Source organism: Vidua chalybeata, chromosome 18 (genome assembly GCF_026979565.1).
Source record: "Vidua chalybeata isolate OUT-0048 chromosome 18, bVidCha1 merged haplotype, whole genome shotgun sequence".
Classification (NCBI taxonomy): Eukaryota; Metazoa; Chordata; class Aves; order Passeriformes; family Viduidae; genus Vidua; species Vidua chalybeata.
The window spans coordinates 7,683,004-7,698,400 of NC_071547.1; the positions used below are offsets into that span (position 1 = coordinate 7,683,004).

Below are 15,397 nucleotides of genomic sequence, written 5' to 3' on the forward strand. Positions count from 1 at the left end.
TTAACTCCTAGACAGGTGACACAAGCGTATTTGCTTTCCTTGAGCAAATCTCGGTGTGGCAGGGGCCTGTGAAAGGGGGAAGAGTGGTCTCTCTGCAGTGCTGTCATTGTACACATCTGCGCTGCACTTCCCACCATCCTGCTGCAGGTGGGTGGGTACAGTAGCAGGGTACAACTCGAATCCCACAGCAGTTTTGTTCCAACAATATACACAGAGTTATTTAACTGTTGCCTGATTCAGTTCAGTTGTGACATCTAATCAGTAACTTCCATTGGGAACTATTTCAGGAGGCAACATTTTTTTCTCTAAGGAAGCTCTCCTGCAGGACCTGTATGGCTCCTTGTATGGCTGTGTTGCACTGAAAGAACTGGGTCTTTATCCCGCCACAAATCCAAGTTCACAGTGGCTCCTGGAGGAGACAAATGACTTCAGGAATGCGATAACACCATGCACAGCAGAGCACCTCATAAATGGATGCTGTGCAAGCAGAGAGCCCAAACCACAGCCCAATGCGCACCCACTGGTCGGCATTCCCAACCAGCTGTGGGGAATCGCCCGAGTCACACACGGACCGGGCGGCAGCGACAGCCCGGCCCCACCGCCGGGCACAGCCCTTCCCGGCTGGTTCAGAGCTCGTGTCTGGCTCCACGGAAGAGCGACACGCTCGGGCTCCCGGTGAAGGCCGGGTCCTTCCGGTTACGGAGCGTGAGGAAGCGGACAGCGGGGATGCTCCGCGGGGGCTGCACTGCCTGCCGGTGCCGCCGCCGGCGCTGCGGGCAGCCGTGAGCGGGAGCCCCTCACGGAGCCCCCGAGCTGAGCCGCGCTCGGTCCCGGCCCGCCAGGGCCAGCGGCCGCCGGCACCGACAGCGCGTGCGCGCCTCCCGCCGGCCCGTGACGTCACGCGCGGGGTTCGGCGTTCCTCCGTGTCCGCCTGGTTCCCGCGGGGATCGCCGAATAATCGCTACCGCGCACCCGGCCCGCCGGGCGGAAGGGTTTTCGGTGAGCGGGGGAAGGGAGGACGGGGGAACCCCACGCTCGGCCGTGGGGGTGGCGGCGGGGTCGGATCAGGCTGGGAGGACTCCGTTGTTATCGGCGCGGCGCCGCCTCACGGGCCGGAGGCGGTGGCGGTGCTGTGCGCACGCGCGGGGCGTCGCCAGGGCAACGACGCGCTGGAGGCTCGGCCGCCGCGTGCGGGGCGGGCGGCGCAGGCAACGTCACCCACCGCCCGCGGCGCGCGGCACCTCACAGACCCTCACGGCCCCTCAGAGCCACTCATGGCCCCGCACCGCCCCTCAGAGCCCCGCACGGCTCCAGATCCCCTCATGGCCCCACGGCCCCTCAGAGTCCCGCGTGGCCTCGCAGAGCTCAGCACGGAGCTTCAGAGTCCCGCACGGCCCTACATAGCTTCTTATGGTTTCTCGGAGCTGCTCACGGCCTTGCACGGCCCTGCAGAGCCCCACACAGCCCCACTCCAGCGGGCGTGGGAAGAAGCTCAAGCCAGCACGGTGAGGGAGATGTCGCATCTGTGGCTGAAGTGAGGCATCTGCTCAAACAAAGTAATGTTTTGATTATGGTCTGCATCTCCTTGATGATCTGCAGCAGTTTGCCTGGGCAGTCCGTGCAGGAGTTCCTCTGGCAGCGGTGATAAGAGTGTGTGTGCCTTGACTTCAGGACACACCCTATCAGTCATCAATATCAGCGGTGGTAATGGAGCTCACACTTCCAGTGTACTGAATTTTACAACTCCCCATAATAATCTCAGTACTTCACCTACCAGTAGAAATAGGTATTTTTTAGGTATTTAAGCGACACTGCACTGCTTGAGCAGACGGAGGTAAGGCAGAAACTGAGTATTGGCTGAGTATTGAACATGGTTCTGTTGAAGGAAGGCACGGCCTCAGGTGGGTCTCTCCCCACCATTTGCAAAAGAGTAGTGGCAGTCCTCAGGAACACCTAAAAGTGCTTTAATACCTTTCAGCTGGAAGCATTTACAAAAGAAAACATATTATTTTCAAGTACATTATGGTAATACGAAAAATAACGTTGTATTTATCAACTGGTCAGAGCTCTAGCTCTGATGGCCGGTCTGGGCTCGGAGCTGGCTCTGCCGGCTCGCTCGCTGTCGCCCTCTGGCGGCAGCGCGGGCCCGCGGCGGGGCAGCGGCCGCGTTGTTCCGAGCGCGTCCCGCAGCCCTCGGGGGACATTGCGCACTGACCTCCGACATGGGCGTTCTTTTGCTGTGTTTTTCTCCTCAGCAGTGCTGGTTGTTTGAAATAACGAAACTGCCTTGTACAACTCCTTTAAATGCCAGTTTTGAGTAAGAAACAATCCCGGTTTCAGATTCAGCAGCTTCATTTTGAAATGAAAAAGGTAAAAAGCAAGCATGGTGTGTGCTCTGGAAAAAACAGACCACACGAGATGGAAATATGTGTGTGACTTTTTCTTCTGGGAATTGTTTTGAGGAGCATTTTGCCACACATTTTAGCACAGTCTCTTTCATCCTTCCGAAGCTCCTTCCAGAAACCTCCAATTTTAGCAGCATTTCTGTGCAGCTTTTAGAGAAGAGATGGCCCCGTGACTGGGAAACGCCATAAAAAATGTGTCCTGTCTGCCTAAGTTACAAGAAGTATAAGGAATCCTTATAAAAACTTTATTTGTAACTAAATTAATAGATTTTTAAAAGCTACTGGAGCAACCTTTTGGTTTTTAATGATTCCTATTAACGTTTCCATTGATTTACAGGTAAACTAGTTTTTTCTTGTTTTAAAAATACCCTGCGATCAGCAAATCTAACTCTGTTTATTCTGGCTTGGATGTGTGATTATCAGTTTTAAAGATTCTGCAGATGGGAATTATGTTGGTGCATGCACTGGAATAGATGCCGGTTTCTAATATCAGATAGATTGTCTGATTTTGGTTAATTGATGTAGAGACTTATTTTTAAGCACTGGAATTACAATGTTGGAATGGTAAGGTATTTAGGGAGCAGAAATGTTGACTAAGTACATTTACACATTTTCTGAGCATTTTAGAATACTGTGAGTTTCTTTTTGCAAAGAATTGTTGAATTACTGACCCGTATATATTATTACATTCTAAAGAGACCCATTTTTTGGCTCTTTACCACAAAGAAAATCAGGCTGTATTATGCTTCGTGTTTGTATGGGTCTTATTTTTAATTTGAGTACTACTTCTCTGCAAGCTCAGCTATAACAATGTACTGTTTCATTGGATCAATAGTAACTGTAAACCAGTCATTGCTAATTAGCTCAGATGGGAAATTTAACCGTGAAGATTCTGATTTTTTAAAATTATATTCTATGAAGCACTGTCTTCATTTGGAAAAAATAGCTACTATGACTGCTCTTCTGTAATAAATTGTCTTGTTGCAGCTGGATTATAGATGCATGCTAGTGCTATTTCTTAATTTGTGAAGACAGACTTGATTAAAAAAAAAGGTTGAACTTTGCTTTTTGGACACCTTTTTGAGTTGTAGTGCTGATACTTCTGTACAAACTTGGAATCTTAACACAGTATTACATGTTTGTTGTGTTTGTTGTCTTTATAAAGGAAAAAGGTAAGTCTAGTGGCAATAATAGTGTTTTCCTCCTCAGAATATCTGTGTGGGTGGATTCATGCTCTCTTTGTAAGAATGCAGTTTGACTGCACTAAAATATACTTGGTAGTACAAATGAAGGATTTCAAATTAGTAATAGGTTGAAAACTCTTCAGCTACTGGGGTTTTAGTTTCCAAATTACTGGTCTCTGTGGAGCAATGTAAGTGATCACAAAACAATGAGAATGAAACAAATGTTCTATAAAAACCTGCACAATTTTTTGCCCAAGCAAGCCAGCTTCCTTTTGAGCTCTGTGCTGGCACAGTCGTATTATTAAAAGTGCATTTTTTTTATTTTCATAAGCAATAAAACAATTTCACAACTGTAATGAATGCACTTCCTATGGTACATTTTAATTATATACAGCTAATGCTCGTCATTTCAAAAATTATCTCACTGGCATTTATGACTTGATGTAAACGCTCATATATCATGGGATTATTTGAAAGAACTGAAACTTTGAGAGATGTCAGGTTTGCCGTGTTGAGGAAAGTGACTCATTAAACAAGAGGTGCTGATTAGCAATGGGAGACTGTAGAACACATTTAGGCTACAAATATCAGAGTCAACAGATTTACTTTAAAAAGCTGTGTTACTGGATGTCATTTAAAAAAGGGATACCTTAGCCTTGAAAGTTTCCAGACAGCTAAACTGGAGGATCCAGGCTATATAATGATTCAGAAGTGTTTAAAATAGGAATTGGTCTCTTCTGCATCTCAAAAGCGAAAGTTCCAGAGGAAGTCACCTTTTCTGCAAATGGATTTACCAGCACAGGTTTTTAGAACTGTAACATGATACTGTGAGCAAATTAAGAGTTTTAGGAGAAAAAAAATCTTTTAGTCAGCAAATCATCTTTCTCATGATTTATTTTTAAAGGTCATAAGGTGACCATTACAGTAAAAAAATAGTTGTTTGTACAGGATAACCTTCCCAGATGAGATGCAACCCTGTCCTAAACCTCTGGGTCTGCAGCCTGAGTTTCCCAGAGCCACTGGGTGACATTTGAGTGTAAGGTAAAGCAGAGCAAGAACTATTTGAAAAAGAAACATAGACTAATGTTTAGCTTTTCTTTTTGTTTTAGTTATTCCATACTTTTTCAGTAGATGCTAAATTTCTTTGATTTAGGGGAGGGAAAGATTTTGCTTTAAAACACCAGATAGGAATCTGAGGACAGACTTTTCACACTCAGACAGCTGGAGCAGCTGTAGATTCCCCACTGAAATGAAAATGCAACAATTCAAGATTTAGAAAGGCAAAAGTGTGACCAGAGCATTAAATAGAAGGGCCATATGATACCAAAATTAAGCTCTGTGTTTATTATAAAGAAAATCCTTGTTTTAGAAGGGAAAAAAATGAACTTGTTCCACCACTTTCTTTTTTCCTCAGGAGAAAACACAGAATATATCCTAGGTAATAAATCTGTTTTATGGCTCACATGAGAAAGGGTGGAGAAACTCCCATTATTTTCTTCCCAGAAATTGAAATACACATGAGCTAACATGGGAGACACTGGGATTTTCATCCAACAAATGCACAGCTGGCTTCTGCTTTTATTATTTTTCTAAGCCTAATAATTTTTCATTTGATTAGCTGGTGGCTGACAAAACTATCACTTGTACAGTGTTTTGTATATTTAGTAGAGTAGGTGTGATGCGAAAAAGATACTGTAATGTGTGCCCAGAAGCATAGCACGACATGTTCAGATGATGAGAAATTTCTGCTTGCCTCTTCTTAAAATACAAGTTTCTGTCATTGACACTTGAGTTTGACTATCACGAAAAGAACTTCTTGACATCTAGAAAAAGGAGAATTATGTAAGATTTGAGGATTATTTTTTCTTAATTCACCCTGTAGAATTGTATGATGCTGTGCACATGGAAAGAAATTGTTAGGAGTCCGTTGGAAGTCCACAGTGCCAGTTTTGCTGTAGAAAGCAGTGAGACTATTTAAGAGAAGAACTGTCCTCGTCAGTGTTAGGAGGTGGGAAAAGCAGAGCTAGCTGCCAACAAGATTTATCAAGGACTCTAAGTGTACGCAGTGTGAGCTGTGGAGAGACCCATGGACACAATGTGAAAAAAACAACAACAGCGAACCACATACCCACGCAGACAATGAGATAAATTGGGCACACACATAAAGGTGGGAGAATTGGAGCCATCTAGGAATGAGGTTCCTCAGAGCCATGTTTGAGCAGAGCTCTGTAAAGCCATGGATTCTCACTTTGAAATCAGGAGAGAGAATGGCTTATCAGAACTCCTTTGTGTGCCTTCTGCAGATTAAAGAAAATATGTTCAAGAATCCAGTATCCTGTTTTGCATTGACCATTAATGCCAGGGACAAAGCAGGCTGGTTTCTCCTGTGTTGGCTCTCCTGGTGTTTGAAGTGATAAGCTGTGCTGCTGTCTGTGTGTTGTGGGCAAAGCAATGATAACATCTTCCCTAAGTAAGTAGCAGGGGAAGAAGACTGCAGTTTTATCCCAGACTGGTTGTTCAAGTGTTAGTGTGTTTCTTGTTATTTTCAAAAATTCCAAAACAATTTGATGTGTTCTGGGGACAGGAAAGAATGTGGGCTATCTGCTTCCACTTGAATATTGTGTGATGGCACCTCTGGTTTTCATTCGTAGTCATTTACGAGTGGTAGATACTCAAAACCATGTAAGAAATTTGTAAGTGAAATTAGTTTGAAGCTACAGGTTCATTGCATACCCAAACCTCTACCTTTAATGTCCTTTCACACAGCGGCTGCTGGGGAAGGAATGATTTTGTAAGGATTAGTAGAATCACTGAGTTGTGTATCTGCATTCTGACCTAGCTCCACTACACGCACTAAATAATTGTTGACAAGTTCAAGCTCTGTAACTGGAGGGCTATGACTTTGCTAATGTATGCTAAACATCAATATATGTTCATGGACAAGGAAAATGACCTTAATGGAAAAATACGAGATTACTGAAGTGGCAGTAGATAAATCGTGGGAGCTCTCTTTTGCTTGTATCTCTCTTAGAGGCTTTATGCTGCTAGGGATCAGAATACTGTGGTGTATGGGACTGTTTCTTGGGGCATGGAAGTGCATGAGCCTATATCAGGGATGGCTGTTCTAACTGAGTGTTGCCCAGTGCAGAGGGCCAGGAAGCAGTCTCTCCAAAGGATGTAAAATTAGTGTGGCCAACTTCACTGTTCACCTTCTTTTTCCTCAGTCTGCTTTGTTAGAATTTGCACCTCTGTCCTGACAGTATTTCGCTATTTGTTCTAATAAATCTCTTCTGTAATGAGCCGGTTTCACCTTCTGAAGTTGTACTTTGAATTCTTGCCCTTGTGTGCCACACAGGTTCTGAGCTGGGGGAACCATGTTCCTGGGTTAACTGGAGGGGATGCATTCCTGCCATGCAGCTGAGGATGCTGCTGGTTAGGAAAGGCCCTTGGAGCAGAAGCAGTTGCCCTGGTGGCACCACCTTTCCTGCAGTGCAGCACTGTGGCCTGGTTTTACACTCTGATCCTTTGTTCCAGGTACAGAGGGCTCCTTACCCAACTTGCAATAGGTTGCAGAGAGGGAGAGTCCATAGTGCTGTGCCAGAAAACCAAGTGATAGTGTGAGCAGGGTCTCCAGCCTGCTGCAGTTTCACAGCATTTGTGCTCTTTTGCTCTTGGTAACTGTCAGACCTTATTGAACCAGGCTCTCAAATCTGAGAGTAATTGGGAATATGTGATACATTGCAGAACCTTTTAAATTTTTTTTCTAGTAGTGTGTTTAGGCCTCCCTGCTTTTGCTTCAACAATTGAGGGTGTTGGTTGCTTCCTTATGTTTTTCTAAGAAAAGCTTTTTATAGTCCATTTTTCCAGTTGTCGTATGTACTTCCTCCATTGTAGTGTAACACATCATTCTTCCCACTCCCTCCCAGCCTCTGAAGCTGATGGAAGACCTTCAGGGTTGTTTTATTTGCAATAAAAATGAAACTATAGGGTTGAGTATGGTCATTATTCTTGCCTTAAAATGTGTTCTTCAACAAGTTTTGTTTTCCTCTTGGTAAACAAGAAGGATGTAAGGAAGCAAGGAATAATCAGCCGTACTTAGTTTATAGGACATTTAGTTTGAACTGGAAATCTCTAACTCAATTTTTGTTTTAGCTGAAAATCTATCAAGAAAAGCAAAAGTTTGTCAGAAACATGAATGGAAATGGGCTGGGGTTTTTTTTTGGTTTTTTTTTTTTTTTTTTTTTTTTTTTTGACAGAAGAATTCTTAATGTAATACCAAACATGAAGAATTTTTTAGTATCATCCATCCCAACTTCTGTAAGGTAACAACTGGAGTGAAGGCAGTCTAGAAGCTCCATATCCATCCATTATTTTGCCCTGTAATGGTGAGTCTGGCACACTGACAGCACTTGAGCCTTGCAAATTTGGAGCTGTGCTGGAGGTCTTTCCTTGATGTAATATCAGTTACACTAAAAAGAAAGGAAGGTGGCATGGCCACTTTCAAATCATTGACTGACAGAGTCCTGTCCCTGGTCAGGACAGTGTGCACTGCATCCTGTTTAAGGATAGTACAGCACCTGGTTTGCCACAGCTTCACTCCTGCTTGCTGGTTGTTTTTATCACCATTCATCCAGGAGTGTTACTTAGCCCTAGAACAGAATTTGTAATACTTAATGTATTATATTCCACATTGTAATACTTGTAATACAATGTATTATATTCCACATTGTAATACTTAATGTGGAAGCCTTTTTTCTCCTGTCTATGACAGATTATTGAGAATATCTACTGGGAATGCCCTTGATTTCTAGTGATTTGAATGCTATTTCTCAAGAAAGATTATGTTTTGTAACTATTTTTTCAACTTTAAATATTTTTTAATATAATCTTCCAGTGTTTTCCAACACTAATGAACACAACCTAGGTCCTTCAGTGGGGGGCATGTGCAGACATGGCCCCTGTGGATTGAACTGCCTCACTGCTTCAGATCTTCACTATTTTTAGCCTCTGTATATGCCTTTGTTTTTCCCGAATGTCTAGTTCTAGGTGATACCGTAACTAACTCAGTCAGGGCAGGAATTCACTCTTTTCCCATATACTAACTCCACTATAAGCTTGCAGAAAAAAAAATGGATCTGAGAATCCTTGCAGCTGAAATCTTACTATGGGATGTTTAAGGTCCCAACAGGTAATTTTTTGGCTACTTTTGTATTCTGTGATTTCTCTGTGGAAATAATGATTTAAAGGTATCTGCTTATTTTATTGCTCCACTGCTAAATAATTGAAATCAGCACTTAGCATTTAATTATAGTGATTTTTTATCATAAATATTATATAGTGCCTGATGGTGTAATTGGGCATTTTTATAATAAGCCCCTATTTTTTAAAACAAGTGAGAAATCTCTGAAATTCATGCCTTCATGCTTGTGCCCATTAAATGTGGTTATCATTATCTAGTGACGACATACGTTCTTCCTAACTAGGATTCTCTTCTTTTTCATGCTGATGCTATCTCTGTGCTAGATTATTCCTGTTCCTAGTAGCACCCCAGGGCAGTAGTGAGAAGTAAATGTGTCCCATATGGCCGCTTTAGACGGCAGATTCTGGTGTGTGGAGATGGGAGAGGATAGACACTGGAGTGAAGAGACAGTGGGGTGTGTGTGCCCTCACTGTCCCAGAAGCTGGGCAGGCAGAGAGGGGGAGCAGGGCTGTGGCTGGCTGTGCTGTCTGGCTGGTTGGCAGTAACGTGGGAGCGCTGCGGTGGGACAGGGTGCAGTTATTTGTTGTGCCATGCGGGAGGAAGGAGCCAGGGAGGAACTGCGACTGAGTCACCCGTTCTTCCTGGAGCGCCTCCTGGGGTGGTGCTGCTACAGGCAGCCCAGTGCAAGACTGAGCCTGAAGGCTCCAGCGAGCTGATTGCAAATATTTTGCAGAAGTCTTATTTTCTGGTAATTACTTTAACATGATTCAGTGTTTTCTCTTTTGTCTGATCTTGTTATGAGCCTCCTTGCCTGATCCTTTGCCCGCTGTCGTGGGAGCAGAGAAAGTGTTCCCACACCACGTGTTCCATTCCTGATGTCTTTGGCCTCTCAGGTGGCTGTGAGTAGGTGCTCTTCAGTAGCACCTTATCCTTTTGGAACAATGACTGATCCTGGACCTGTTCCTTTGAAGCCTTTGAAACTACTAAGCTGTTTCAGATAGTGGGGTTAGAGCAATTTATAGAATTGGGGTCCAGGTACTGTTTGCCAGTTCATGTTTCTAGTGATTCGTGAAATTAGAGCTCCTGTGGAAACCTGGAACCTTGCTTCTGAGGAAAATGTTGTGTATGAACTGAGTCCAAAACCCCCAGTCTTCAACAGATACATGAAGAATGGCTAGGATTTAGGTTCCAGTGGGTCACCAACAGTGTGTATTAGAGACTAATAATAACAGTGAACAGACTCATTCCATTCCCAGTTCTCTGGGGTTTTAGAAATCCAGCAGAACCAGCAAAATACCTAAAGCCCAGCAACTGAAACCCAGCCAAGTTTTGTAAAAATTACAATAGTAACTTCAAATAAATATAAATTGTGCGTTTTAAATGTACAGTTTATTTAAAAACCGTTATTTTGCCAAACCATAAATGTATCCAATAACTAAACCAAGAAATAACCGAGGTTAAGAAACGTAAGATGATAAGGTTTAGGAAAAACCTTTCTGATCTATTTAGTGCTTTTGTTTTACCATGTGATTTACATTTAATCCTAGTTAGACTAACTAATACATACGTACATAACTAATACATATCTTTATAGCAGACCAAATACTTCTCATAAGCAACTGACTGGTTTGTGTTATCACATTTGTTCAATGAGGGTGGAGGAAGAGAGGTGTAGAGTATAATTCACTTGCATAATCTTTTGCAAGTAGTAGAAAAAATATGTCTCACAATATAGCTACAAGAAATACATGGGTGCTCATAATTCATATTATCCCATAAAATTTAGAAGAGCATTCAGAGACTGCAAATGAAGGTAATTTATATGTAAAACCTCATCCATGAAGAATTTATTGCCATAGTAGGTATAATATACTTTGGCACAGACTTCTTCCGTGAAACTAGTACTTGCAGATTTGAGAAAGGAACGTACTAGAGACCTTGTAGGTTAAACTGTAGTCTGGTTTTATACAAAGCACATTATAATGAAGACTTTTCTCTTCTGAGAGAGCTGAAGTCAGTTAATATGCCATGGCTGTTGACAATGTGTTTGAACATCTTCACTGTGCATGTAATCTCTTTAAAATCAGTGTTAGTTTAGTGGTGCTACCTTTGTGTAAGTATTGATGTTTGTAAATATTTTGAACCTTAGAGGGAACTGAGGAAACAGCAGAAGTGCATTCCTACAAAATATTTTAATTTGCAGTATCTAAAAATGATATCTAAAAAAAGCATATCTAAAAGCATATCTAAAAATATGCTTTGCAGAGGTTGTCTGCTAACCATGTCGTGAAGCCCAGACCTCATTCTTCTTGTGAGGACTGCACTGGGACATGGGGCCTCATCTTTCTCTCTGCATTTGAGCACAACTGCCAGGTAAAGGCCCTGGGATCCATCCATCTCATTGCCAATTTGACTTGGGCATGTGGTGGCCGAAGTGAGGCCAAGGCAAGGCTGTGGTTACGTTGCAGTGTTGTCGTGCAGTCTCAGGGAGATGTCAGCACTGTTCTCCTCAGTGCTTGGGTGGCTCATGCAGCTGGAGCAAAGATATATTTCCTTTTGTTCCTGCTGCTGGACTCTGATTTCTGTTTTCTTTTGAGATTACATTGTGCACATATGCTTTTATAGTTGCTACCTCTCTTTGACCCAAACACTTCCATGGAAGTTAATGACATTAAATGAAAATCAATGCCACTCATTGCCACTCCAAGATTTCTGCATAATACAAAGTAAACTTAGAATAGAAAAGGATTTGTTATACCATAGAATGTGCCATTTAAATGGATGTAGCTGGAAATGGAGAGAAGCAGCTCCTAGCATGATATATAAGAGGGATTTTGGCCCACATCAGCAAGAGAAGCTGCAGGGCATATAGCTATAAAAATGGACCAGAGTTCTCAAGCATTGATGTAGAGCAGATAGGACCTTTAAAATTCTTCCCTGAAAGGTACACAGTGGTGTTGGGCAGCAGTCTGCTATGCTTGGGTTGTCAAAGAACGTTATCAATTCCTCTGTGATTTTAACTGTTAATTCCAGGAAGTCTAGGTGTTTCAGGAAGTGCTATTCAAATATTATGCTATTTCTTCCGGATGTAGCTCCTTGTACAGTACACTTACACTTAGCCTTTTCTCTGTTGGCTTGCTCTGCAGGAGAAATCCCAAACTATTGAGAACAAAGATAACTTCCTGTGCCAGGTGTATTAGCTGGAATTATCTCTGTTGTACAAAGAAATAACTTTTCTCTTGAAAGTGACATGGGATTTTTGACGTTAGTGAGGATTTATCTCATCAAGGATGTCACTGTGCTACTAAGAAAAGCTCATTGGACTCATATCAGAAGTACTGTGTTCAGTTCTCTGCTTTTCCAGATGGATTTAGTGGAGTTAAAGATGGTGCAGAAAATGGCAACTGAAACAATTTGGGGAAATGGAACAATTCTCATATGAGGAGAGATTGAAAAGTCTAGTACTCTTCAGTTTAGAGAAAGACAGATATTTATTGTTGAGATTTATAAAATTATGAAAGTGATGAAAAAGCCAGATGTGAAACTGTTGCCCTCCAAATCCTGCAGTGTAAGAACTAGAAGACACTCAGTGAAGGTAGTAGGAGATCAGGTTTAAAACAAAGAAAAGAAAGTAGTCCTTCATTTCTGGAACTCCGGGTAGTGCATTTTTTTGCCATGGTAGCAAAGGCAAGGATATCAGCAGGTTCAAAAGAGGTCAGATAATTTCATAGACAAAAAGGGAACTGCAAATGGACAGTGAAGTTGTGTGCCCTGTAACATCATTGTGCATGGGGGAGGGGCGCATGGGGGGCAGGAGGAATGGACCCCAAAAGCATCCAGGCTTCTGTCTTTTTCCTAAACAGTATCTCTAAATAGCATGGCATTGGTGGAAGTCAGTTACTAGGCCAGATGGGACCAATCATCCGACCTTGCAGGGCATTTTTTTCTGCCATACAGTACCACACTATGTTCTGCTTTGAAAGGGTTTGAAAGGGTTTTATTGTTAGTGCATTGAATTCTCATAAGCGTAATCAAGAAGAAAATGGTAGCATGTTAATACTCCATTGTTGATACCTGAAATACTAATGTGTTTTTAAGTCTGATCCATTGATAGTCAAATGCCTGCCTGTTACTGTGCATGTCACTAACATGGCATTTGTTTGGAAAATATACAACTTGGAAAATGAATTTTAAGTTTGTGTGTTTATTTTTCTTGGCAGTGAGTTTTGGTTATCTCAGAAGGGAAAAGCTATCCAGGTGCAGTGAAGCTGTGTGGTGCCATGAGTGCTCTGGCAGGAAGGTATGCAGGACAAGTATGCAGGGAGCTGGATCTGAGTAGTTTCTTCATGCTCCAGTACTGTGTGCTACTGAGATGTCTTTGTGCTAGTTCCAGGTAGGCCGAATTGAATCAATGAATCAACAGGGACTTAGGGCCAAGCACACAGATCAGGGACCCAGAATCTGGGTCATGGTCCCTATTCCAGGCACTGGACTTTAATGACACTCAGAGCTGGGATGGCATCCCTGCAGTTTGGAGCATCCTCCCCAAGCACCCAGTTCTGTGCCTGCCCAACTCCCCCACAGGCTTCAGGCTACTGCTTCTTGCATAGCAGGTCACTCTTTTATTACGTCTCTAGCATTTGGAGGAGACCTGCAAAGAAAGTGAGGCAGGGGGGTGAAATCACTACTTCACTTTAATATAGGACACAGAAAAGTTCTTTAATATGGGTTTGGGTGGAGGTTTGTTATAAAAGATATCTGTAAAATGTCTTCTGTATGCTTTTTTTTTTTTTCTTGGTAACATTAAGCATATTAACAAAAACATTCTTTGCTTTAATCAGACAATATGGGCTTTGTTCACATGGAGACTTTTGAATATTATGTGTAGCTCCTGTACTCTGGGACCTGCTTTTAGCAGGGATACTTACATGAGTCATAAACTGTATGAGTGCAGCTCAGGTCAGCTCATTGTGCCTGTGGAAACTGGTGGTACTCTGCTGTTGATGAGAAATCCACCATAAACAAATCCTCACTCATGGTCTCAGGTGTGTAATTGGGAAACACATTTGGCTTTTAATCAAAAGAAATGGAGTGTTTGGTTCTTAGGAGTATCTTTTCTCTTGTTTCAATGAAGTAAATGTTATTGCAAATAAAGAGCTTAAAGCAGTCTGACTAAAGCTTCAGCTAATTGAGCTTTGGTTCTGTGAGAATTTGGATGTCATCATCCTTTTGTTTGCCACTTCTCTGGGGAAGTACTTCAGCTATATGGCAAAAATAAACAAAAGAAGCCTTTTAAATCTTCACACTTAAATACATTTATGAATATTTTTAGTTACTGTTTACTCCTTGCAAATTTATCTTGGTCTGAAAAAAAGTTTCAGATGTATTGTTTTCCTAACAAAGATTTGACCTTCATCTTTATACATGGTTTCACTATTCTTCCTATCAGCATTTAGTTCAAAGGAGCACTTCGAAGCACGCAGGCAAAAGCCAGTTCCATTGTGTAAAATAGAAATGTGTGTTTTATATCACAGGAGTTTAGAGAACAATGCAAAGGTCAATTGTGTTGCTTGCTCTCCTGTCACATGATGTGGGTGTGTATATGAATGCATCCCTGGAATTCCACTGTGGGATCTGCATCTTTGAAGCTGATGCTAAAATTACTGCCGAGGCTCTTCCAAAGGCGGATACTGATAGAAGATTCAATGAAATCGAAGGTCGCCAGCCTGGTAGGCGTTGAAAGATACCTGGCTATGATACTATTTCTGATTTAATAATGCGAATGGGAGGCTAGCCCTTTGTAATAATTAGGACTAATTACTGAAGAGGTGTTGACAGATGGGCTAAGAGGAAACAAACTGCCTTTATCCAGTGGCTTAGAGTCAGATTACTAGTCTTGTGTTATCTGTTTCTCAGAAAGTAGAAGCTTCAATCATTCACTAAGTCTTCAAAGGGGAAAGGGATCCTAACAATATACAGGATTTGGGATGAAGCTATGAAATAAGTCTTTGACTCAAAATGGCTAAATTAATCTCCTTTCCGTAAATTATCATACTTTTAAAGTTTGAGTTACAGATGGAGAATCTGATTGGAGTACTGAAAAATATGCAAAATCAGTATTGATGACTGTCCTATCGCTGCTTCTGCTCATGGATTAGTCTAAGATTGGTTCCTTGCTGTTAATTATATTAATATGAATTCTTTGATTCCTCCTTATGCCATGCTTGCTATCCAGCTGAAACTGAGACAAGGGAAAGTAGTAAGTACTCTTTTGTTCAATGTTTGGTTTATGCAGATGTCATATCTGATCAACAAGCAGAAAATACATCTGATGAAGTCAATTACAGTTATTTACCTTTTTAGGAGACAAGATCATGCATATTCCAGGAAGAAAACAATATATTACAATACAATTGCATTTACTGAGAATGATGTAGGATTTCCTTAAAGAGGATTTCTTCTCTCCTTTTGAATGTAGTGTCCATCCAGCACATCTGCATGAAGTAGATAAAACTGTCCCATGTGAATGGAGTTAACAAAGACATTCAGGGATTAATGCTTTGTCATCAGAATGAGCACTCAGTGTGACTTTCTTTAGGCAAATAATT

The 15,397-nt window shown here is 42.1% G+C and overlaps 1 protein-coding gene across 4 annotated transcripts in view; it reads left to right on the plus strand.

Annotated features, from left to right (window-relative positions):
• Positions 1-917: 917 nt before the first annotated feature.
• Positions 918-15,397, plus strand: part of GNB1L (G protein subunit beta 1 like) — a 44,150-nt gene continuing 29,670 nt past the window's right edge. The window contains exon 1 of one of the 4 annotated variants that reach the window (XM_053959259.1): positions 918-999. Coding sequence is in view for 2 of the 4 variants with exons in the window: in XM_053959257.1 (XP_053815232.1) it covers positions 1,275-1,505 (231 nt within the window). In the remaining 2 variants the exon portion in view is untranslated. Of the gene's footprint in view, positions 1,000-1,194; positions 1,557-14,346; positions 14,519-15,397 lie in introns of those variants that run through there. The other 3 variants (XM_053959257.1, XM_053959260.1, XM_053959258.1) reach the window with 3 other exon arrangements.